The sequence below is a fragment of the Chenopodium album genome, chromosome 27 (assembly GCF_948465745.1).
Source record: "Chenopodium album chromosome 27, dcCheAlbu1.1, whole genome shotgun sequence".
NCBI classification, from domain to species: Eukaryota; Viridiplantae; Streptophyta; class Magnoliopsida; order Caryophyllales; family Amaranthaceae; genus Chenopodium; species Chenopodium album.
In genome coordinates, this window is record NC_137860.1 from 29,011,649 (window position 1) to 29,036,815 (window position 25,167).

The 25,167-nt window shown below is 34.4% G+C and overlaps 4 protein-coding genes and 1 pseudogene across 5 annotated transcripts; 2 read left to right on the forward strand and 3 right to left on the reverse strand.

The window, feature by feature from the left end:
* Positions 1–4,380: 4,380 nt before the first annotated feature.
* Positions 4,381–6,815, reverse strand: LOC145620606 (palmitoyl-monogalactosyldiacylglycerol delta-7 desaturase, chloroplastic-like; annotated as a pseudogene). The gene is made up of 5 exons (XR_014108261.1): positions 6,373–6,815; positions 6,037–6,177; positions 5,488–5,628; positions 4,825–4,931; positions 4,381–4,693 (listed from the first exon to the last, which is right to left on the reverse strand). The product of XR_014108261.1 is annotated as a palmitoyl-monogalactosyldiacylglycerol delta-7 desaturase, chloroplastic-like (transcript).
* A 2,459-nt stretch (positions 6,816–9,274) lies between these two features.
* LOC145619221 (protein POST-ILLUMINATION CHLOROPHYLL FLUORESCENCE INCREASE, chloroplastic-like) lies at positions 9,275–12,616 on the forward strand. The gene is made up of 8 exons (XM_081673866.1): positions 9,275–9,500; positions 9,864–9,999; positions 10,173–10,257; positions 10,339–10,417; positions 10,505–10,618; positions 10,707–10,819; positions 11,665–11,775; positions 11,883–12,616. The coding sequence occupies exons 1-8, from the start codon at positions 9,413–9,415 to the stop codon at positions 12,003–12,005; spliced, it is 849 nt and encodes a 282-aa protein (XP_081529992.1). The 5' UTR covers positions 9,275–9,412; the 3' UTR covers positions 12,006–12,616.
* On the reverse strand, positions 12,617–16,122 carry LOC145619222 (phosphatidylcholine:diacylglycerol cholinephosphotransferase 1-like). The gene is made up of 3 exons (XM_081673868.1): positions 15,500–16,122; positions 14,456–14,593; positions 12,617–13,114 (listed from the first exon to the last, which is right to left on the reverse strand). The coding sequence occupies exons 1-3, from the start codon at positions 15,878–15,880 to the stop codon at positions 12,794–12,796; spliced, it is 840 nt and encodes a 279-aa protein (XP_081529994.1). The 5' UTR covers positions 15,881–16,122; the 3' UTR covers positions 12,617–12,793.
* A 1,361-nt stretch (positions 16,123–17,483) lies between these two features.
* On the forward strand, positions 17,484–22,036 carry LOC145620630 (uncharacterized). Its single transcript, XM_081675331.1, has 5 exons — positions 17,484–17,585; positions 18,243–18,402; positions 18,534–18,585; positions 19,091–19,157; positions 21,632–22,036. Exons 2-5 carry the CDS (start codon positions 18,247–18,249, stop codon positions 21,720–21,722), a joined length of 366 nt encoding a protein of 121 aa, XP_081531457.1. The 5' UTR covers positions 17,484–17,585; positions 18,243–18,246; the 3' UTR covers positions 21,723–22,036.
* Positions 22,037–22,135: 99 nt separating this feature from the next.
* LOC145620631 (SNF1-related protein kinase regulatory subunit gamma-like PV42a) lies at positions 22,136–25,031 on the reverse strand. The gene is made up of 3 exons (XM_081675332.1): positions 24,577–25,031; positions 23,000–23,354; positions 22,136–22,741 (listed from the first exon to the last, which is right to left on the reverse strand). Exons 1-3 carry the CDS (start codon positions 25,029–25,031, stop codon positions 22,403–22,405), a joined length of 1,149 nt encoding a protein of 382 aa, XP_081531458.1. The 3' UTR covers positions 22,136–22,402.
* Positions 25,032–25,167: the final 136 nt, after the last annotated feature.

Here is a 25,167-nt window from a genome sequence, read left to right on the forward strand (position 1 = left end):
GGTGGCAAAGGTGTTAAACTCCAGGTGCCATTGGATTCCAAAGCCAACAACTCTTTATTCATGGCTTCAATCCACTCAGGATGATCTTTAGCTTGATTGTAAGTAGATGGTTCATAAGCAGAAAGAACCAAAGACAAGCTATGAAGATTTGAATCAGACATATGTGCAAGAGAAGGCTCAGCAAAAACATTGAATGATGCTGAAACAGAATCTGAGTCTGTTATCTGTCTCTGAACAGGTTTAGCCATAACAAAATCTCTAAACTTTGCAGGAAGAGTAACAGGCCTGGAAGAAACTCGAACTATGGGAACAGAATTATTAATTGCATTGTCATGATTCGAAGCATTATCAGAATCAGAAGAGGAAGAGACAGAATCAGAAGCAACTGATTCAATTGGAGAATTAGAAATATTTGTAGGAGGAGAAAAATGTGAACTAGAAGAAATAGTGTTTTCTGAGCTAAGTGAAGGAACAGAAGAAGTATTGGTGGGAGGAATGAAGAAATGAATAGAAGAATCCAGAGCTGGATTCACAAGAGAGGGAGCAGGACAAGGAACAGGACAAGATTCTGTAACAAAATCTTGTGTATCCTTAAAAGGAAAAACATGTTCAACAAAATGAACATCTCTGCTGAGAATAACTCTATGAGAAGACAAATTATAGAGCTTATAACCCTTTTGACCGTACAAATATCCAATAAAAACACACTTAGAGGACCTAGGATCAAACTTATCCTTTGTCTTCAAAGCTGGATAAGCTAAGCAACCAAAAACCCTTAATGAACTGTAATCAGGTAACCTTCCCAAAAGAACCTCATAAGGTGTTTTCCAATGCAGAACAGAACTTGGAATCATATTGATCAAGTATGTTGCAGACAACAAACAATCACCCCAAAATTTATATGGAAGACCAGCATGTATTCTCAAAGTCCTAGCAGTTTCTAACAAATGCCTATGTTTTCTCTCCACTCTACCATTTTGCTGAGGATTCCTTGGGATACTTCTTTGATGCACAATACCAGAATCAGCAAATAAAGTATGACAAGCTTCCTGAATAATCTCAGTGCCATTGTCACTTCTAACCACTTTCACTTTGAGATTAAACTGAGTATTAACATACTTCAAGAAAGAAGAAAGAATAGAGAAGACCTGTGTCTTTGTAGACAACAAATGAGTCCAAGTCACCCTTGTGTGATCATCCAAAATAGTCAGAAAATAACATGCACCAGATAAGGAAGGTCTGCTATACTTTCCCCACAAATCAACATGCACCAAATCTAGAGGAGCCACAACATAGGAAGAAGAAAGATGAAATGGCATTTTATGATGTTTACCAAACACACAAGATTCACAACTAAAATCACAATTATTATTGAAATCACCTAGAGATGGAACTGATAAATGTCTCAAATGACTCAAAGAAATGTGCCCTAACCTAGCATGAATCAAATCAACACTAGGTTTTACAGAGGCAGTAATAGTATTATTCACACCACTAAACACATCAGTTTTATTTGCAACTTCTAAAACAAAAGTAATACTATTGACAGAATTAACTGAACTTGAAAACTTGTACAGACCTGACTGTCTTGAACCCTTAGCTGCAACTCTCTTAGATGCTAGGTCCTGAAAATAACAGGAATCTTGCTCAAAAACAGCAACAAGATTATTATGATCTAAGAGTTTTCCTACTGATAACAGATTGTGTTTGAAATCTGGAATAAAAAACACATTGCTGAGTTTAACAGAATCAGTCAACTCAACATCACCACTGTGTTTAACCAATTTAACAGTTCCATCAGGTAATGACACTTTAATTGGATTTTTAAGTTGTTTTAGTGTGGTAAACAATGCCAAATTAGAAGCCATGTGATCAGAAGCACCAGTATCCACTATCCAACTATTATGATCAAATTGCTGTAAAAGCAAAGGTGAAGGTGAAGCAGAGAAAATACCAGCAAAATTTAGAGAAGCATCAAGAGGATTATCTTCAGTAGAACAAGCCTGATTCCTCTGCATCATCTGGATAACCTGGTTGTAAACAGCAGAAGCAACAACAGGATCTACAGATTGTCCATCATTATGAACAAAACCAGCAGAACCAGCAAATTGTACAACAGGTGCCTTGCCAAGAATTCCAGCAGAATTACTCTCTGAGATAACCATATGAGCATTAGAAGAAGAAGAACCACCAGATCTTTCCTTATTCCACCAATCTGGATATCCATATAACACAAAACACTTCTCAATTGAATGACCTTTCCTCTTACAATGCTGACAGAAAACATCAGGCCTAGACTTCTTAAAATCCTTCTTCCCAGTAAAAACATGTTTAGGAAAGGTCTTAACAGCAGCATTCAAAGCACTGATCTCAGTATTAGAAACAACATTCAATTTGTTTTGTTGTTCAACCTGCTGCAAAGTATAGTATGCTTTATGAACAGGTGGAAGAGGATCACTACCTAGCAAATTCGTCTTAGTTTGATCATAATCTCTGTTCAAACCAGACAACAATTGCATCAACTTATTGCGTTGATCCGTCTCAAAAATTTTCTTCATAATGCCACATTTACATGCCTTCAAAGCACCACATGTACAATCCGGAAAACCTTCAATCATTTGCAACTGATCCCAAATAGACTTCAATTGACCAAAATATTCGGCAATTGAAGAATTGTTTTGCTGAATCGTAGCTAAAGTACGATGCAACTCAAAAATTCGAGGTGCAGTAATATGACCAAAACGCTCATTCAATTCATTCCACAATTGAAAAGAAGAATTCACAAACATGAAGGATTCAGCAAGTACCTTATCCATGGAATTAAGAATCCATGACATCACCATATAGTCATTACGAATCCACTTCTGGTAATCATCAGAAGTAGTATCAGGCATAGGAAGCGTTCCATCAACAAATTGAAGCTTGTTTCTGGCAATCAACGCCATTTTCACAGTTCTACTCCAATTGAGGAAATTCGAACCAGTTAAGATATGATTTCCTAGCTGCATTCCAGGATGATCTCCATTACTGAGATAATACGGATCATTGAAGTTAATTCCAGACGAATTCATGCTCTGAGAATTCTCACCAATCGCCATTAGAAATCAATCGAAATCGAAGAATTAGGTCAAAAGAAGACCAGAAATCAAGAGAAAACAGAAGAAATCAAATAGAGAAGAAGAAGAAATCGAGAAGAAATCAAGCGGAAGAACAGAAATCAAACGAAGAAATCAACGAAAAACAGAAATCGCAGCTCTGATACCATGAACAAAATAGCAGAGGAAGAGAAAATTGAGAGAAAACAAGTAAAATTAATTTTGGTATTTTTGATTATGAGATGATAATTTACAAAAGGAAGCAGAAGAAGAATATATATCAAAGCAAGCTACAAGAAACTTCTAGAAAGAGTTTGTTACAAAATAACAAACTTTCTAACAAACTTCCCACTATCTAACAAACTTGCCACATCAGCAAGATAGCTCAACACATATAAACTACGTTGTTCAAATATGGATATCCACATTTGACATGAGTATGTGTTCAATTGTCTGACTCGACTATATCCCATGCATGTGTCAAAAAATTTCATGATATTGGTCTAAAATAAAGAGTCAAAATATCATGCTCATATTTAAGTATTGAGGATCTGACATGAGTGTTTGAGATAAAGTAAAGAATATGGAGAGGGGTCTTTGCATATCCATATATTCTTAGTTATACCTTTACTAAATCATTAAATCTTATAATTAATCCACACTTGTTTTAGATATTTTGAGGCGTAGCTTTTACGTTGTTAGCAGTTCACACATTAACAACTTTTTAATTTGTCTACATGTTTGGCATTGGAATTTTGGAAGAGTGATATCTTTTCGTGATTTTGTGTGGTTCTTTTTTCATGATCTCTTATCCAAAAAATTTCAAGCTAAGTTTAGTGTTTGCTAGTCATACACTCCCATACATACCCTTTCGTATCTAAAATCTTCTGCCAGAGTAACGAACTAATTTAAGTCTATATATGTGACATGCTTTTATTAAGTCCCTTGAAAATGCATATTATTTGTAACATTATGAAAACAATACTAGCTAGATGCTTGTTTGATTGTTTCTTTAGTTATAAACCTGATAAAATTGATCTGTGATGAGCATTTGACCCTTAATTTGCTTGAAATCATATGAATGGCATGATCCAAATATTATAAACTTATTTAAACTATTAAACTAGGTAAAAGATCGAATAGATCGAGTAAATGTGCTATGTACTTGAATACATGAATTACATAAGATATACTAAGTACTTATATATTAATTAGAAAGAACTATAGCACAAACTGTAAGATTTACATTTTCCACCCCTTATCTGTAATTAATTATCGTGTTTTACAGTAGTGATATTGAAACTGTTATCAATGTGACAAATAAATTTGCATCCATCATAATTCACAAGCAAGACATGTCCATTCATGGTTCCTTTAACACTCATCAAGATGTTATTCCCTCACTTTTAAATGCCAAGCGTTGTTTATGAGCCTCACTAGGAAGCTTAATATCATTGGCCAAACCAACAACTTCAAGAAGCCTTATGACATACCAAGTCATATCAATTTGCCACCATTCAAAGCCATGCCTTGCGGAGTATTTAAATGCATGATGATTGTTGTGCCAACCTTCTCCGAATGTAAGCATTGCCACCCACCTGATGAATTTTCATATTCACACAACTTTAATTAGTACAAGCTAATGATATGCATGCCAAGCTATGTAGAGACATAGAAATGCATATATAGTTACAAAATTGTTGAAAAAAGTTAAAGTCGAACGTATTACCAATTATTTTTTGACAGGTCACCAGTATCCCAAGCTTGTTCTCCCCATATATGACTAGCAGAGTTCACAAACCATGTAATGTGATATACCCATGTAGTCCTCACTCCCTGTATTAAAAAACAAAAATTTTCTTAGGCCAGATCGAGAAATAAATATCATTATTTAACATACATGTATTTAATTAATGATATGCATATCTTTGTTTGTAAATTACTTGCTACACAATTATATACTCCGTATATATACATTCAAAGTGTCAACAATTAGGCCGAGTGGCCGACCACTTTCTATAAAAAAAAATAAGTAAAATGTTTGACTTTTTATTAATTTTAGACTGTGAACGCAAGGTATTTATCTTTGTTCATTGATTTTCTAAAGATAGATTAACCCTAATTTAATGCGTCCTACTCATATTTATGGACAAAAGTCAAAATTAAACTTAAAGTTTTCATTCATGCTTTTGAAGTCATGCAATTAATTATTTATCACACCTAATTAATGACCTACACCATGCATATTAAGCTACGCATTTCGTGTGCCACTTAATAAGTAAAGATAATAGCGGCTACTCCATAACTTTGAAGCTAAGATTATCTAACAAAAGATATTAAACTTTGCACAACATAATATATAAAGTGTGAATGCTTAAAATAATATAATTACCATTCCCCAAACAACGTAAGGAAATCCTCCAAAAGCATAGAGTATTCCTCCAAGAATTATTGGGTGCAAAATGTATGTTCTTTTCATGAATCTGTAGAATGCTTGCTTCTCTAGGTCTCCTACATTGTTTGGCTCACCACACTGCAAAACGAACAAATTATCTAGATATTAATTAAAATACTCGTTTCACAATCAAGCAAGAGAGGTTCTAACTTAGTAATTACTCTTTATGATGTATAAAACACGAAACAAATAGTCACATATATATAATTATATACATCGGGATGAAGCTTCATACGTCAAGAACAACTTAAATGTGCAAATGATTAAGTGAATATGAACCTCAATTGATGATCATCATATAGTAAGTTCATACATTTCTTCGTATAATGTCCAATATTGGTATGTAATTATCATTTATCTGTTCATATTAATTAATTGACAAAATACTGATAAATTGAAATATCTTTAGCTAAGTTTACTCTTAGTTGTTTAAAATGTGAAATAATTATGCATTTTCGAACAAATTTTCCTATAGTAAAACATTACCCTTTCGATAATTACGTTAGCGTCAAACAACCAATTCATGTGGCTGAACCAAAATCCATCAAGAGGACTATGTGGGTCTTGCTCCGTATCACAAAATTGATGGTGGAATCTGTGTGTGCTCACCCAATCAATTGGACTCCCCTGAAAAAAAAATTAATAATCAAATTAAAACAAATCATATTAAACCAAATTTCATAAGAAAAAGACAAAAAATATCACCATAATATTGTGGTCCTTTATCTTTATTTAATTTAACTATTGAACCCTTTTTGCTATATCAATTTGACGCGACTAAACAACTTGATAATGTGACACTTATTTCCGAGTGTAACCAACCTGGAGTGCTAAGGCCCCGCAATAAGCAAAGAAGTACTCAAGCCATTTGGGTAACTTGAAACTTTTGTGAGTCAAATTCCGGTGATATGAAAGACAAATACCAAATAATGCAGTTACCAAAGATAGTACTATAGCCACCCAAAATGCACCCGATTAAATGTAAATGGTGCAAAAAGAGCTAACACATGAATAATCACAACTGCACTTAATGTCCCAACTGATAAGGATTCCCATTTCCATTCCGCAAACACATTCCTTGGGTTCTTCACTACAACATTAGACCGCCATATTCTATGTGAATACGATCTCAATTCTGGTTCCAAATCCGGTTCTAAACTCGGTGATCTTTTCCTTACACTTTCCTCATTTGAGGGAAGGCTTATGGGAGATGGGTTTAGTTTGGTGTTTGAGGTTGATGACATTATAGCCATGAAATAAATGGGTGTTATTTGTTATTGTGACTTAGATTATTCATAGATTTTATATTTATATAGGTTTTTAAGGAGTTTAGAGAGGTTATTTTTAATTCAATCATAAGGTTCGTTTCAATAGCCAAAAGATTTGATAGAGAAATGTAAGTTGTCTAATGTGGATTGATAGCTAGATTATGGGGTAAGAAATACACGATTACATGCGTAACTTACATTACGTAAAATGTGTATGCCACTTGTCGTCTCTTTGAACCTCATGTTTTCCATTCATATTTTGTAATTTGTAATTAAAACTTGGAGTAGTTTTTTAGCCTACGTGATGAACTATATGCACGTTGTTTTTCTTAGTTTTAGATGGTATTGTGTCAAAAAAAATAATATTGTTATGTGATACTCCATAGTAAAGATAAATAGTAAAGATAAATGATGGAATATAGATATTTTTAAAAAACATAACAGAAGAGAATGTGTTTAGATCGAGTTTGACTAAAATAAAATAATTATAAAAAAATAAAAAATTTAAAAAAATTTAAAAAATTTAAAAAAATTTAAAAAAAACCATTGAAATGAAATCAGGAAGTAATATATTTTGATGTGAGGGACGTTTGAGAGAGGACAAATTTTATTTATTAACAAATAAGTCACTCTTGCGTTGATTAATTGTTGTCTTCCTAAAATAATTATAATTCCTTTAGATTTTAATTTAACATTTTTAAAAAATATTATTGCATAATGCATACTTTTTATAAATACAATTAAACATGGATTTTCTTGCATATAACATGTAGTAAGTTGATTATAGCTATGATACCATGTTAAAGGGCCAAACTAACCAAAAGGTTAAGCTGATGGTTGAGGCTTAGAAATATGTTTTATACTCTATCAAGTTTTAATATACTCTGTAATACTACTTAGTTAACACAATTAGGATGAAACGTGGAATATTTAAAATAGAATAAATGTGTATACATACAAAATTTGAATTTGGAAAACGCTAGGTCTCTTCTTCTGCCAAATCTTAGATCTATATATAATCTACGATGACATAAGAGTTTGAATTTGATTGATTAACATAAAACTTCAAATAAGACAAATAAATATAAAGTTTTATTATGTTTTAAAAAGCTATTTTTAAATATCTAACACGGGGTATTAATTTGTGTTGGAATAACACAATTCTAAATAAAATTTGCTGCAAATTTAGAAGCCAATTACTCAAATATCATCAACTTACACTAACTTGCAAGGATAAAACTCTTTGCATTCGAGAAAATTTGCTCTTCCGACTTTCTTATAAGTTAATTTTGTAAAGTCCACTTAATAAATGAGAATTATTTCCGTCTAAGTTAGTAGCAAATAAACTGGCAATTGATGAGGTCATGAAGATGTTATAAAATGGTTCCAAACTTCCGATGATATTTATTTGGACCCTGGTGCAGGATATTATATTGGTACCCAAGGCCCATGTATATGCAGGCTAAAGGCCCCATAAATTTGGACCCACAAAATTTGGGTATTAACCATTCCGACGGATTGGTAGGAAGCTAAGTTGGTGGTTACAGTAAATTACTACTCCGTATTTGGTGTGCCCCGGTGCACAATGGTCATGGTGTACCCGGCCACCCGGTTGCACAATGGTCATGATGCACCCGATCAAATAACAACCAAATTACATGTTTTTCGGTTTTGATTTTTGAAGTACAAAACATATGTTTTTTTTTAAAATTAATGTTCTTAATATGACTTTTTTTTTTTAAAAAAAAAAAAAATGAACATATTATTTGGGTTTGAACTACATATTCTTTGAGTATGGAGATAGGACTTGTTCTTTGCGTTTAAATTCTATCTTCTTGTTGCTTTAATGGTCAATGTTCATTCATTTTATTTCTTTTGTACTTTAAGGGTTTATGTCCTTTTGTCTTATATGGAATTATACGTGCCTTAATTTTTTTATTGGGAGCACAAGAAGCACTGTGCACCGGACCCTGGTGCACAAACTAATAATTGGGTGGTCACGTCCTTAAATAACCCTCGAGGGTAGCTTACATGTTACATGTTATGTGTACTCCGTTGCAAGCAACTCCCCTATACCGACTCTAAAACCCTACTCGATCAAATTGTTTGTACCTCAGTATCCGTACGAGTATACGACCCAGCCCGAACCAAAAGAAATACTTGTAATTGCTTGTAGAATCAAACTCAAAACGCAATGGATTCATTAATCTTGTATTAGTATGTCTTTGTACACTATTACCCTTTGGTCTTTCGCCTTAGCACCCACTTAAATCCACCAATTATATATCTTCCTAGATATTCAACACTTGTGTTTAGATATTTTAAGGTGGATTTTTTGACGTTGTTCAAATTTGACAGTTACACACATACATTGACTTCTTTGTCTGCATGTTTGTCATTGAAGAGATATTTTTGCCTGATTTTGTGTGGTTCTTTCTTGTTCTCTTATCCAATTTCAACACATCAATGTGTTATTTGCTATTAACACCCTCTTATATCTCCCATCAAAGTGTTGAACTAAATTCTGTACCAAAATTTGTAAACAAAAGTAAGCCAGTAAATTTGAGTTGAAACTCCAAGTAACTGAGTGATCAATGGCAGCAACAGCAGCTACCGCGATTTTTGCTGTGTCAAAACAGCTTATTCCGGTTAGTAATGGAAGCTCCGGTAGTCTGCTTCTAGGTAACTATCTGTCTATCTATTATAAATTTATGGGTAATGCTATACATAGCCCTTAAGGCTATATATAAGCATTGAATTTACTCTTGGAAAATGTATAAAGTTAGAAATTCATGACAAAAACACGCGCAAATCGGTGTAATTAGTGTGGTTTTGTCATGATTTTCTAAATTTAAACAATTTTCAAGAGTAAATTAAATGTTTATATGTAGCCCTTAGGGCTATGTATAGCATTTTCCTAAATTTATATCCAAAGTATTTCTGTGAATTTCAGATCATGATTGTTTATCTGTATCAGTAAAATGTAATATTAGACCAAAATCCATACCTTCAAATGCTGAAAATGATAATTATGTCTCAATGCAGGTAATAATTTTGTTGGTACTCCACTGCGCGAGAATTCTATAACACGAAACAGAGTCATTAGCATCAAGGATCGGCAAGTTAGAGCTGTTGCGACAGAAGCAGCTGTCGCAACAAGTCCTAAAGATGAGACAAAGGAGTATGTATACCCATTCTCTTGTACAAATTAATTTAGGAGATTACATAATACATAATCCTTTGATATGTAGCATATCATGTTCATATGTAGCATGTATATTCTTCATGAATTACTCACTGAGTCACTGCAACAACCTGATGTATATTTTCTGTTTCAATTTTCGCTTTGTGTAGGTTTGTGCTGCCTAAATGGGCTGAATTTGAGCTCGGAGTAGCTCCTGTGTTTTGGAAAACCATGAACGGCCTTCCTCCAACTGCGGTATATATCTTCATCGCCTCGTTGTACTTAATTCTACACATTAGATCATTCACCTGACAAACACAGTTGTTATACTGATAGGGAGAAAGACTCAGAATTTTTTACAATCCAGCTGCTGCTAAACTTGAGCCTAATGAAGAATTCGGAATTGCCTTTAATGGTAATGTGTTTCCCTTATCAGATACTTTGTGCAGCTCCAATCACACCTTTCCGGCATATAATGTTAATGTTTGATCTGATTCCACAGGTGGTTTTAATCAGCCAATTATGTGTGGTGGTGAGCCAAGAGCGATGCTCAAAAAATCGAGAGGCAAAGCTGATGCTCCGATCTATACCATTCAAATATGCATTCCCAAGCACGGTTTGTATTTTATCTCACCACTTCACCTTTCTTTGGTAACCTTTGGTTATTTCTTGCTAATATACAATCATGTGATGTATAATGTCAGCTATGAACTTGATTTTCTCCTTTACCAACGGTTCCGAATGGGATGGTCCTTACAGACTGCAGTTTCAAATTCCCAGGGGTTTGCAAAACAAACCAGTCAGTTTCTTTAATGAGGTAATCTTAAGGCTCTTTTTTGCTGAAGTTTGGCCATCAATGAATGTATAAATGTTCAACAAATAGCATAATAAAGTCAAGAAACTAAATTTCTTACAGGCTAGGATTCGGAATGTGGACTAGAACTTATTGACAACATCAAAATTATAATTCATATACTTCGTATTAGATTTATATAGTACAATACACTAGATGGTAACTGAGAGATGTGCAGTACTGTATGTATAGTTGCTGAAATAAGGAAATCGCTAACAGTAATGTGCATTACCACTTAAAACTAGAATCCATGCAAACTAGCAAGCACTCTTTGACAAACTTTGTTGGACATGAAAAACTCAAGCACATAGGTCTTTCTGATATAGCTAGTGTCTAGTGGTCATGTATGCGTACATACTCCTTTCGTCCCTAAATAATAAGCCACTTCGGAAAGAATATACGTAACATTAATAGAAACATAAATCTGAGTTCAGGTAACAGTACAGAATGGGATGAATGACAGTTCTGACTTCTATAAAACTGAAATCGTCTGTCAGTTGAGATGTGTCAGACCTGTCAGTGCAGTGCCCTGACTACCGTATCTGGTCAAACTGACAAGTTTCACGGCCTGTTTCAGAGCAAACAAATTTTACATAGCTTAATATCGTTAGCACCACAGTGATGTACCTTAATGCTAGAAAAAACTAAAATGTATTGCAATCAGTAACAAAAAAACCAAAAAATTTGATTATGGACAGCGTTTGGCTTGGTGATACCTGATGTGTTCGTCAAAGTGTGACAATACCTGCATTCATTGTTAACATTAATCCTATAACAGATTTCTGACTGGTTTTTATAATACAATACAGGGCCTAGCAGAAGAGTTGAGCAAAGAGGGTGCTTGTGACAAGGCAATCTTTCCAGACGCAAACATTGTCATCACAAGATGTGCCATTGCTGGCAATCTGACCGCAGAAGGGGTAAGTGATGCAGTTCATATCTTTGTCCAAGCCTTTTATAATAGTGAAGTTTGAACTCTGTTTAAGAAGGCATATTCTAACTTCAGCTATAACTGTATTTCATGAAGGGTGATCGCTGTAATTTGGACCTTGTACCGGGATGCCTAGATCCAAGCTCGCCTTTGTTTGACCCACTTGCCAACGTAGATGACGGGTCATGTCCCCCTTATTCAGATTCAGAGGATCAATAATTTTGAGTACAATGTCTCATATACTGTAAATATCAGAGCAGATGAACCCACCTATCTTCTTGTTATATCAAAGAATTACTACAACTGGATATAGAAGCTACGTAGTAAAATTTACTGTAAAAGATTGTTCTTCGAATTAAAATCGTAGAGTATGGTAATGAACTATTGATGTCTGTCTATAGTCTATACTATGGATACACACAACACCTTTCTTAAAACCCACTTGCTTCTTCTCTAATCTCTATCCTCTTGCCTAAAATATTCCGTTGAGTACAAGTTGTTGCAATTTTAGTGAAACGGAAAAAATATTCCTACACGACTAATATGAGTAGTTAAAAGTAGAAACACTTGGCATTTAATGTCACCAAACAACAGTCTATACCCTGATACCTATAAGTCAACAAAAAATTGAAACTCTGTTAGACCTAACATATTGGATGCCAAAAAAAAAAAAAAAAAAAAAAAAACCTCCTTCAGTTCTTCAGCTAGATTTACAGCAGCAGACTTCAGAATAGAGAACTAGAGAAATTCGTAAATTTAAATCGCAATGGTTGAAGTTGCTGTAAGCTTGTACATTCGTGAGCAGAAAAAAAAAAAAAAAAAAAAAAGAATATATCAACAAAATGCAATTTAATATTATGAAAGAACCCTTTGAGGTTAGCCAAAACTCAATAATGTACATCTAGCTTTAGTTTTAAATAAGACTGAACTCAAGCACCAACTTACATTTTTATGCATACATCTCCTGGACCTATTCTGCCCAGCCATCCCTCGTATTCTATTTAAAACTACCTTATTGAAGAGTAGACGCCATTAGTAGGGGAAGGTGCTGCTGAAATTTTCCTGCTCTCCTCGTACTTTCCAGCAAGAGTGTCGAATAACATGCCAGCTCCTACACCAACAGCTAGATCAATTGTGTAGTGACCTCTTGTTCCAAGCAGTCTAACTATTTGCAAGATATTAAGAAAATCAAATGTCCATGCCAATCCCTTTCTTTGCATGCGCCTCATGTCTAAAGATCCAATCACAGCGCTTGCAACGTGCCCTGAGTAGAACAAAAAGAAAGATACATTTCCTACCGGAAAATCTGCTCCTGAACCCACGAAATCCTGACAACAAAGGACAACAATATAAGGTTTAATCCACATTATGACAGCTAAAAATTTTAGGGTGGGAACAACTGGCTAAATCAGCTCATGCCAAGAAGATGTATCATTGGCATGGCTAATAATAACATAATCATATTTCAGTCTTAATCTTAAGCATAATCACCTATCCCCTAGCTTGTTTCCTTTGCTACGTGCGGTCATGAACGTGAAAGCAATAAAAGTCTTTTTCCGGACTATGGTATGGGATATGAAAGTTGTATGGCAATAACACACAGAAGAGCCAAAAGCCAATAACACTGGCAATGCAACAGGACGCTTAACATCTTGCTATTGTAGGTCAATGTAGATCTATTTTAAATATTCTGCTACCCCCTCCAAAAAAGATAGAACAACCATAACGAAAAAACTAAAACTATGGTCCCAATTGGCCAGCTAGGGTAGGTAAAATTTCTCAACAAGGAACATGGGAGAAGCTAAAAAATTAGAGGTTTGCAACCACATGAACTTTATTGCAATTTCTTTCATCTTCCAAATATGACAATAAATACAGGTAACAAGAAGTACAATGCTGTGAAATATATTCAATGAACCATATCCTCTGATTGCTGATTCATTAATATACTACCACCTTCTATAAATAGTACTATTACAACACAAAAGAAAATTACTAAACAACAGAAACTACCAAACGGTGGGGCACTTAAAGAAGAAGGTAGCAAATAAATGCTACAATTAACCAAAAAGGTTGGCTATTAAAGAGGGAGTTTTTTCATGCAACTAGTAAGGCGGCCTTTATAGAGTAGTTAGTTCATGCTACAACTAGTAAGGCGGCCTTTAAAGAGGGATTTAGCAACATCTAGTACTAGTAATAGTTAATTCTGTCATACGTAGACAAGTCGAATGACAGAACTTGAATGTTATGACAAGAGAATGATTGTATAATTTCAAATTTGTAATGTTGTCCCACAAGGCCAGTAGGCCACAATGGTGTACTTCATCATATCAACCATTCTTCTTCTCCAACAAGTCTTCAAGCATCAACCTTCAATTATTTGATTCATATTTAATCACTAATTTTACTCTCCGTGGTAAGAGCAAACACGTAAATCATTCAAAGACAAAGTGTAAACAGGTTTCAATCTTCAGTTATCATATTTATGCGCCCACAAGACTAAGCCAGCCAACACGAGTAATTACAAACAGAATTGTTAAAACGGGAGATAAATAAATAAAAATTAGCACTAGTAAATGACTAATTAAACAAAAATAGTTAAGGGGGTGTTTGTCGAAAATTAAAGATAAATAGGTACAACGAAGTGTTTGACAAAACAAGAAATATACCTGAGGCAACGGTAGTTGAGTAGAGTAACCGAGAATTCCTCTACAAGTGAACATAAACAAGGCAGCAAGTCCAGGTCTCACCCGTCCTTCAACAAGGAAAACCCACACTATGTATGTAGTTTGCATCCCTACAAACACCTATCATTATCAAATTTAATCAATTAATTAATCAACTGAACAACCCAAAATTTAAGTTATAACATGACATTCACCTAATCCCAACCCCCAAATCCCCTAAACCAATACTTTAAAACTTCAACCCCATTTTCCTATCTATACTTCTTTCTATCCAAATTGAGTACATGACAGATAAAAAGAGTATGATTAGGCAAGAAAATTAATTAAAGCTTTTCCCAAAAAAAATTATCATAAATAAAATCCCATATTTTCCGAGGTAGGAGAGTCCAACATATTTTCACATATTTTCATATCACTTCATTAATTTCTCTTAATCAATAAATTAGACAAGAAAATTAAATCTTTTCCATAGTCCATATATTAGAGTTATCGACTATTGAGGGAAAAAATTCCAAAAACAAATAATCTTCAAACTTTCATCCATCAACTCATCAAGGATAACATCCCATATGAATCAAGGAATGAAAGGGTATAAGCTTCATCCACTCAATATTATATGATCACTTAACTAACTTCTCTTAACAAATGGATTAGACAAGAAGATTAAATCTTTAAAATACTCCATTTTTCATATTCCCAAAACCAAAAATCTTTAAAATTTCATCCATCAACTCATCAAGAACAAAACCCCATATTAATATGGTATAAACTTCAACTAACTCAATATTATCTGGTCACTTAACTAACTTCTCTTAATCAATTGATCATTATTTATTCCTTAAAAACATCAATGCACTCTATACAATATCAGTCATTTATTTTAAATCGCCACAATAACTACGTTCACGTAGTAACAATTTTCTATCTCCCATCCAGCTCATTTAAACCCGATCGATAAAAAAATTATAATAATGGTACATCCGAATATATAATAGAAATATATAACATAAACAAATATTAGTATACCGTATTAAGAGCGGCGAGGAGGGTATTAAGAGAAGGACTAGTAGAAAGGACATGATTAAGCCAACGAGTGGCAACAAAGCCAACATCCAACGGCGGAGAATCGCTCGGAATCATGCGTAAAGTATACTCAACACCCATAAAGAAAAGCAACGCCACCGCAAAAAAGCAGGGCATTGGATGATACTTCAACACCCCAACCACGTCATCAATCCCCCACTTCATAAACGACGCCGTTTCCATAAACCCCTTTAATCCTCCTTTCTTCCCTTTCATCACCGTCATTCTGTCACCGTCACTGTAGCAAACACCGTTACCGTTACTGTTATCGTTACTATTACCGTTGAGGGGTGGTTTTCTGTTACGGAGGGAATCGGAGGTCATGTTTGGTATTGAAAGAAGGGTTTTGAGGAATGGTGAAAGTGAGACATTTTGGAATGAATGGAGGTGTATATATAATGAGAAGGGGGGAAAGGGAAAGGGAATGACGGAGAGATCGAAGGAGGATGAGAGAGAGAGATAATGGGGTGTGATTGTGATGGGGATTTATGGGGAAATGTCAAAGATGTTATTAGATCTGGGAATTTTGGAACCCAGAAGTTGTGGGCACTGCACTGGTCAGAGGAGAGAGAAAATTTATGACTTGATGATTTGCAAGAAAAAATTGCTATTTTTGGTCTTGGGTTTGTAAAAAAAGGATTCTTTGGGTAGGTAGGTCAAGGGGTTGTAAATGAACCGAGTCAATCAATGGACTATTTAAGTTTGAGCTCGGTTGAAACTCGTTTGTATTTGTTTGTTTAATAAATGGGAAGAGTGAAATTTTTGAAGCTCGTTAAAGAACTTGAACTTGAACATGAACAATAGACATATTAGTTTAAATAAGTTAATGAAAAACTCGTTTATTTATGTTCATAAATTACTCGTTATTTTTATGCTCATGACTTCACAAGCTAGTACTTGTTTTATGTGATAAGATGTGATATCTTGAAAATGCAAAATGTTTTTATAAGAAACCTTTGGTATAAATTGATCATTTTAAAACTTCCGTATAGATTATTAAGTTATTGATAAAGAGTAGTGATAGTGGAATCTAACTTCACGGGATTTATGATATTTTATTAGTGTATTAGTAGTGGGTAGTTTACCCAATGGGTAGATGTAGCTTTGTACGTAAGTAAAGAGGAGACGATTTATTGGAACGAAAGCTCATAATTTCACTTTAAGGCAATCCAACTTAGATAGGCAATCACATTGGGTAGATGTAGCTTTGCCTATAGATATAGTAATCGTCTTGTCGGATCGAAATTTCATAATCTCACATAAAGGCAAAATCTGATTTAAATTGCCATTTTAGGTTTCTTAAAAAATTAAGAGTGAGTGAGAGGATAAGGGCATAATCATCATACAAAGTAGAATTGAGAGGAAACAGAAAATAGAATTGTTGGGAAAGAAAGGGTAAAACTTTAGAAGGGCCGGGAGGGGGGGTAAATTGGCGCACGTGACTCACACGTGGTGGTCAACGCCGTTAAACCAAGTCAATACGCCTAAAACCACCCTTAGATGTTATCATACAAAAAATAAGTGGTATTAGGTGTGTTTTCACAAAAAAAAAAAAAAAAAAAAAAAAAAAAAAAAAAAAAAAAATTATGAGGTGTATTCTTACAACAAATCACTCTTAAAAGGTGTTATCTGACAAAATTTCCATTTATTAAATTGCAACTTTTTTTGAAAACAAATTTGCCAAATCAGTTAAATTGGTCCAAAATCAAACCGTATCAAATCGAAAAATTCAGGTCCAAACCGAACCCTGATCAAAATTAACTGGTCCTGTCCCGCTCCTTGTATTTTCTAAATTCCGATTCCGGTCCCAATCCAATCCAGTTTCGATCTATTCCAGTCCGGTTTTGGACCGGTGCTCAGCCCTTTTCCCACGGTTAAAATAAAAGTACGGATGAAATTACTATATCACCCTCGAGAACTCTTTTTTTTTTTTCCAGAAATCCACAATACGTGAGGTTTTAATTTCCATACCTTTCATCTCCAACACCTCTGACACTCTCTCTCTTGTCTTGTGCTGCCGATTTGATTGGTGAGTTCCTCAATCTCTCTTCAAAATTCGCACTGCTTTCGTATTCAAATTCTTTGATCCATTTGATGTAACTGTTCAAACTATAGATGATTCATTTTTCGAATGTCTGTTTGATTGCTTTTAATTATCTAGTTGATTGCTTTAATTTCTCGCACATTTTCCAGATTTCTCCCCTAAATTGGCTGTTTATCTTGTTAATTGCGTGAAATTTGACGTATATTTTACTAATTTGTTGATGATTAGCTGAATTAATATCAAACATCATTGATTAATTATTGTTCTTATATTTAGGTTTTGGTTGATACATCTGTTGAAAGTAGTTGTAATTCTGATGATTTGATATCATTATTATGGAATTGATCTGAATTTAGGTAGACCTAGATATTTAGCACTTATAAGCAATGTAGATAGGTAGTAATTTTCGCACTTGAAACGTTGTAGGGATATTCAAAGTGGCATTATAATCAACTGAGTGTTAAGTCATCTATTACTATGATCGATATCAGTCGGAATAAAACTAGATTGCTACCTCGCTTGAATACGATGTCTTGTTCCGATTAATGACACTGCGTTTGTTTGAGTCAGTGCTATATTGCTGTGGTGGTTATTCTGTAATTTCATATTATTAAGTTTTCTATTTTCTCCTCTTGAGTGAAGGGCAATGGCGAGCACCGGAAATTCGATGCTGCTCTCTTTTCTTATGTTCACTGTGGTTCTTTCACTTGAAGTGATCTATAGAGGGAAGCTAGCATCATCAGAGTTATTCACCATTCTTGGAGGGTTCATTAGTTCTCTATTGTTTCTTTTCTTCTTCATTGTGAGTTTTCCATCTAATTTTTCATTTGTTTGAGCTCTAGTTCTAATACTATGAGATATTTGGTCTTGCATGTGACGTAATTTTAGCTTGATTAGTAATATGTGTTTCTGTTTGTTTATTTTCTACTGCAGTTCATTGCGAATTTTCAAGAGTCCAGTGGCACCAAAACTGGGTGGGGTGCTGGTAAATTCAATCTTTCTTTTGTTGTGCTATGATCTGCTTATTTGAACGGAGAATATATTTCTTTGTGGGGAGTAAGTTGTCCCTATGAAGCTTTGTCGAACATATAGAAATGTTGAACAAAGAAAATCATACAGAAGGTACACGTCAAGAGTGTGTCAGGTTAGGGTAATTTGGAGGCCAAATAGAAAGTGGGGGATTCAACTTCCCATGTTTGTAAGAGAAGGGAGTTGGAAGGATCTATTTTCCTTCCCTTTAAATAAACTAAGCTCTTCCAATGTTGTAAATAATTGGAAGGAGTTTCTAAGCTCATTTATTTCCTCACATCCCTTTCTTCACACTTTCATTCCCTCACCTCTCTTCCCTGTATTTCCCATTTCCCCTCTCCTTTCCTGTTCTCACTTTCCTTTAACAAATGCTATCCAAACTTAGTGTAAGAAAAAAAAGTTGATAATATGAACTATTTTGTAATGCTTGGCATTAATATTTTTATTTTTCTTTTTTGCAGTTATAGTTGCTGAATTAGTCGCTCTTGTTGTTGCTGGTACTGTCCACCGAGTTTGTATCACAACATGGTATGCAAATTAATCGTACAATTTTAAAAATTGATTGTTTGATTTTTTTTTACATTGATTTAATTACAAATAAAAAGTGAGTCAACATGTGTAATCTATTTTACTCGAACTCTTCAATTTATTTTTAGTACCCATGTTGGATCCTTGGACATGGATAGGATACTTTGAGCATTCTTTTGGGCCAAATATATGGAAATTATTCATGAAATGGCCAAGTTAGACACAATACCCAAGTCTGAGCTACATAGTGAATATGCTTTAATCTTAATGTATGGGCATATATTTTAAGTGTGCTTTCAAACTTTAGATGGACAAGGGGCATGTGATTTATTGTTAATGTTTTAAAGGGTGGTCTACCTGTTGGGATATAGAATACATAGCAGCATCAAGAGAGTGCAGTAGATAATGACACCTTTGGGCCAAGCTTCTTTGACAATACAATATAAACAATGAAAGTTTTCCATAAACATATTTGTTGTCCAAACTTATATAACCTTACACTTCTGTTTTTTAGTTAATTTAACAAATAAACTAAATCTGAAAACATTTTCAAATTTGGTTGGCAAATGAGTGAGGAATGTTCATTCTTTAAGGTTCACAAAGCATTTATTTGCTCGTGCTCTTAAATAATTTTATTTTATTCATGCTCCTTTATCTTATCTTGAAAATTACTTTGTGGTATTTTTAAAGTTCAAAATATATATATATATATATATATATATATATATATATATATATATATATATATATATATATATATATATGTTTGAATTGTTCAAAATAGGGTTAAAACTTTCCATACTGTTAGTATTTTTTTTTTTCACTTTAAATTGCTTTCACACTTGTAAGACTTATCTTTATCGTCTAAAATAAATTCTCGTGTAATATTTTGGATTTCATTGAAAGAGTTATAAAGAATAAATCTCCATTATAAGCCTGGCTTTCTAGTTAAATGAGTCGATTGGGCATCATTAAGGTAATATTAGATTGACCATTTTACTCTTATAGACCTTTCAAAGGTTCCTTTTAGCAACTAAATTTGATGCAGGATCTTGGTCCAAAATTTAGAGTTCCATATTATTCTTTAGTACATTTATTCATTCTTGCAAGCTATGCATGATACGGAAAAACATGAAACTAGATTACCCCGTTCTCCAATTGCTTTTTAGAAGATTGCTAGAACTTTCTTATAAACAGTTAGATTTTCTAGGTTGAAAATGTTCAACTGAGGATTTCATTTCTTTCACATAAGCAGAGAAAATTTAGATTGAACAAATTTTGATTAGGGTGATAAGTTCCAATAAGGCCTGAATTTCATTAAAATATAGTTTAGATGAATCAAAATCAGGTCTAACGTGTTCTGATAATTTCAAGGATTTTGAGGCAAAAGATCACTGCTTGAGTTTATTTTTTGCATCACATTTGTCCAAAATTCTGCCAATTTTATTTGAAAGAAATGGTTTTGGTTTTCTATTTTTCACTGACTTGTTAGGATAGCACTGAGAGACTTAAGTAAAGAAAGAGGTCTTGACTCTTGATTGAGTTTGGTCGAAAAAGTGAGGCAATAAGGGAGAGCTTGAACAGCCACTAGGAGGCAAAAACTTACTAGTGATTGGTTTGATGAGGGTAGAATGGGGGAAAGGTGAAGTGGCCAGGAGAATGCAATGGACCAAGGAGAGAGAAGGCAGAGCCATCACTGGGGAGGGGGAAATGATGGGGTGGGGTAAAAAAGAGGGGGGGGGGGGGGGAGGGTGTGAGAGGTCGAAAGGGCAGTGGAGCCAATGGTGTGGTAATGACTAATGTCTATGATGACTTGAAGAGCCCAGACAATTGGCCAATACCGAAGAGACTCCCATCAATAGCTAGTGAGTTTAGGGACATAACCTTATTCTTGTTTACATATAGAAAGGTTGTTTCCATTTGACCTTTGATCTGTAAAGCAATAATCCTAGCTGAACTAGGAAATATTAAGAGTACAATTTACTGAGCCATTTTCTATCTCGTCCATTTTGATCCAAAGCCAAAGAGTAAAATCTTATTTATTTACATATTAATGGGAGATGTTAATAGTAAAGTTTTCATATGATGAGGGCTTATGAGTCGTGTTCGCTATTTTTTTTCCCTAAAACCTATCTGCATACAGCCTATGCAAAAAAACTGCTTTTATGGTTTTTGTGAATCTACCAACAAGAGCAAGTGAGCAACATGCCATTCGGTGTTACTATGTATTCTCATTTGTCAATTACTCTAGTTTAGTAATACCATCAACACATGAATTAAAACTTTTCTCCATCATGGAGTTCTGCTGTTCTTTCTACATAGCATCTAGCTTGTGTACTTTTTTTCTTTGCTAACTGAGTTGGGGGTCTTTTAATGTTTTGTAAATAATAATTGATTTTCTGCCTGAGGATATTGTTTCTGTGAAATGCTTTGATTTTGGAATGAACTTAACTCGTGAAATGTTTTTGTTTCAGCTTCTTGTTCTCCGCAGGATTGTTATACGAGGTTAATAAGCTTTCAGCTATGATGCAATCTAGAAGCGAACTGAAATCCAAGAGACACTGAGCCGCTACTTCATTTGGCACACACCTATAGCATTGGCGTCTACAAAGTCCTTACAATTAGATATAGATTCCGGTGTCAACTAGATTGTAGTTTTGTTCACTGCAAGTCATGGTAATCTGTTATGTTTGTTGGTTAGATATGTCTTTTATACCATGGCATGGGAAGTTGCTTCCCTTGTGTCTCGACCACAACAACAATTTATTATGAAAAATGTGAAAAATTCAATGACAACCGATGTTTTGATCTTGGAGTTACTAATCAGAAACGATGTCATCATACATGTTAAGATGTTGAGTGGTTCACGTTTCTTGATTCATGAATTGTGTCTTTATAGAATATCTTGTTATTCCAAATCACATTTCAGCTAGAATGCTAGATATATATTCTTCCTGAATCCCCAACGCGGCTTGCAAAAACGAACATACTACTATGATAACTTAGTATCCTTACAACAAGCTCCCATTAAACTTTACATCAAACACGAGAATAAAGAAAAATAATGCGAGCCCAAAAGCACACTCTCGGCGACAAACTAACCATTACGGAAGCACACTCTCAGCATCAAACTAACCATTAGACGTTACACTGGTATACAGATGACAAGGGAAAAAAAAAAAGAAAAAAGTTGCCAAAGTCTGAAAACCTTGATACACAGAAACTCTTCAAAACCATCATGCTAGCTAGGTTGCGGAAATAAGAGCAGCTCTAACAGCTCGGATTATGTCTGTAAGCGAGATGACCCCAAGGATCGTACCGTACTCAAATTCATCGACAACCCAAACCCTGTGCACATGTCTACTCGTGACTAAGTCAATCACTTCCAATAAGGAAGAATCAGCATAACAACTCACAAGCAACTTGGGAGAGTTCACCAAGTCTGGTACCCCATGGGAAGGGTTTTGATACACTCTCGACATGAACTCCCTAACGTGCAATGGTAGCCAAGATTGCATCAAATCAACCGGGCATCCTCTTATATCGGTAGCTGAAAATGTCCCCACGAGTTTCCTTCCATATCCCTACAATTGCATAGCACAAGTAAAATCTCAAATTAAGTATACATGTCTTGCTATTCATCAATATATGTTGAGTGTCCAAGCTAAGCTAAGAGCACACAAATAGTCAATTCTTCTGAAGCTATTCAATGTGCAAAACTATATCGCGATTAACAAATCTATACACAATGAATTGAACCAGAATCACTAGCATATATAAATCTATATCATATTAGGCATTAGATCACTAAACAGAACAGAGGATTTTCTGAATTCACTTACATTAATCAGCTGTTTGTGACCTTCTGGTGGAATATCAGGGGCCTCAACGATGGGCACAGCTTGAAGACCAGCACTTCTCAAACACTTGATGGCATCCATAGCTCTTGTTCGACGAGTCACAGCAAGTATAGTATCAGTGATGGCGCCTGTGCTACTCACCGTGCGTGCCAATGCATCACGCAACTCTTGTTGGCCGTGTGCTTTCAGGAACTTTATGACATCCATTTGGGTTAACATCCGGTAAGATGATGATGACTCTACAAGCTCTACACCTGAGATGTTATCCATATGGCTGTCTAGTGGTACCATTGCGCGATGAATTCCCTTGCTGAAGACTTCCATGCAATCTAGGAGACTGCATTCATTGTCGTGAACAATATAATTATGAATACATAAGAACTAGAAAAGATCAAATCTCATCCATCATTTGTGCTTCCTTCTAATCCTAAAAGGAAACACAAAATAAGTTTTGAAGAATACTAGATTCACTATCATTTTGGGGGGAAATTCCCTGTTTTTCATATTCATGGGGGCATTTTCATGAAGAAATCAACAAATTTTTCATTACTGTAGGCTCCACAAGTGAATAAAGTTGTTGGTTTATTTACGAAAATGCCATGTGAGAAACAAATGTTCCTCACTATCAGAAACTGGGGCATCCATTTTGGGCTAGCAACTTAGCATATTAGACCGAAATTGCACCTCTCACAAAGTCACGGGTTTAGCTTATTGTTTTTGCTAATAAGCTAACTATCTATTTTCCAGCACTTCTCAGAACCAATTACTTATCATTATCTATTGGCCTTACCAAACAAACACAGAGTCACAAACCTGTTTTTTTTTTTTTTTTTTTTTTTTTTTTTTTTTTTTTTTTTTAACAAACAGAGTCGCAAACATTATCATATAGAGCCTAACTAAGTATTATCATGTAGAAATATTACACAAATTAAGTGTTTGTCCAAATTTATCACAAAAAGATGCTCGTTTTCAATAATAATTGTATAAAATATTGTGGGAAAGTATGGTATTTCAACTTTTCAAGTGACCTTAAAAGTATTCTCTAATTAGAATACTATGATTTGGAACAATGTTGTTTATATAACATCATCAACATGACACCTAATTTCCACCGAAGAGAGTTAACATTATAAAACTAGCTTAGCTCTCGTATTAGGAGAGAAACTTCGTATTTTTTAACACACACTTTCTCTTATTTATGAGATATTTTGACTTTTGTACAACTTACATAGTCTACCCAGACTTTATCTTTGATCATTTTTACAAATAATTAAAGAACCTTATATAAATATAAGCTCCCATCATATTCGTCACTATATGTACAGTTTTCAAAATATAAACATTTATAATAATCACTGATTAATAAGTTAAAATACTAAAACACTACCCGCAACAAAGGAATATTTTATGTCTCACAAATAATACCTCTTTGTTGCGGGTAAATTGGACCGAAGGTAGTATTTATTATGCATTGTCAAACATGAAAGTCGTATCAAATCAAAACATTACAAGTAAAAAAAAGCATAGCACAAATTAAATGAATAGATAGCTTTTTTTACCTAGTATTAGGATTGAGAGTCCACAAGCTCAAACCCTCAAGACAATGACCAATAATAGTAGAAACAGTAACATTTAACTTGTCATCAACATCATTAGAACTAGAATCTCCACCATTAACAGCATCATCACCAGCAAGATGAGCCAATATATCCAACATAGTTACCATACCTATGTAATGTTTTCTTACCGCCCCGGTGTGTTTATCCGTCTCCATTATCATTGATCCTCCTGCCCCTATCCAGTGTCCTGGCGGTGCCGCTACCGGCACCGCCATCACACGGTTCGCCACTAGGGTGTTCATGGTGTCTGCTAGGGTGGCTGTGTATGGCACCTCTACTAGCCTCCTCTTTTCTAACACCAAATCACTCACTTTTTTTTCACATATACTTCTCATCATTTGTGCTTTTGATTCTCTCATGCTTTCCCCATGTTGTGGTGGTGTAATTATCTGCATTTTTCTTATCCTAAGTTTTTTTTTTTTTTTTCAAAATAAGTTTGTTACACCATATCTCTTTTATTTGTGATTTTTTTGGGCACTAAATTTAACATAAGGGGTACATATACTAATTTATAAGTAGAATTGTTATATT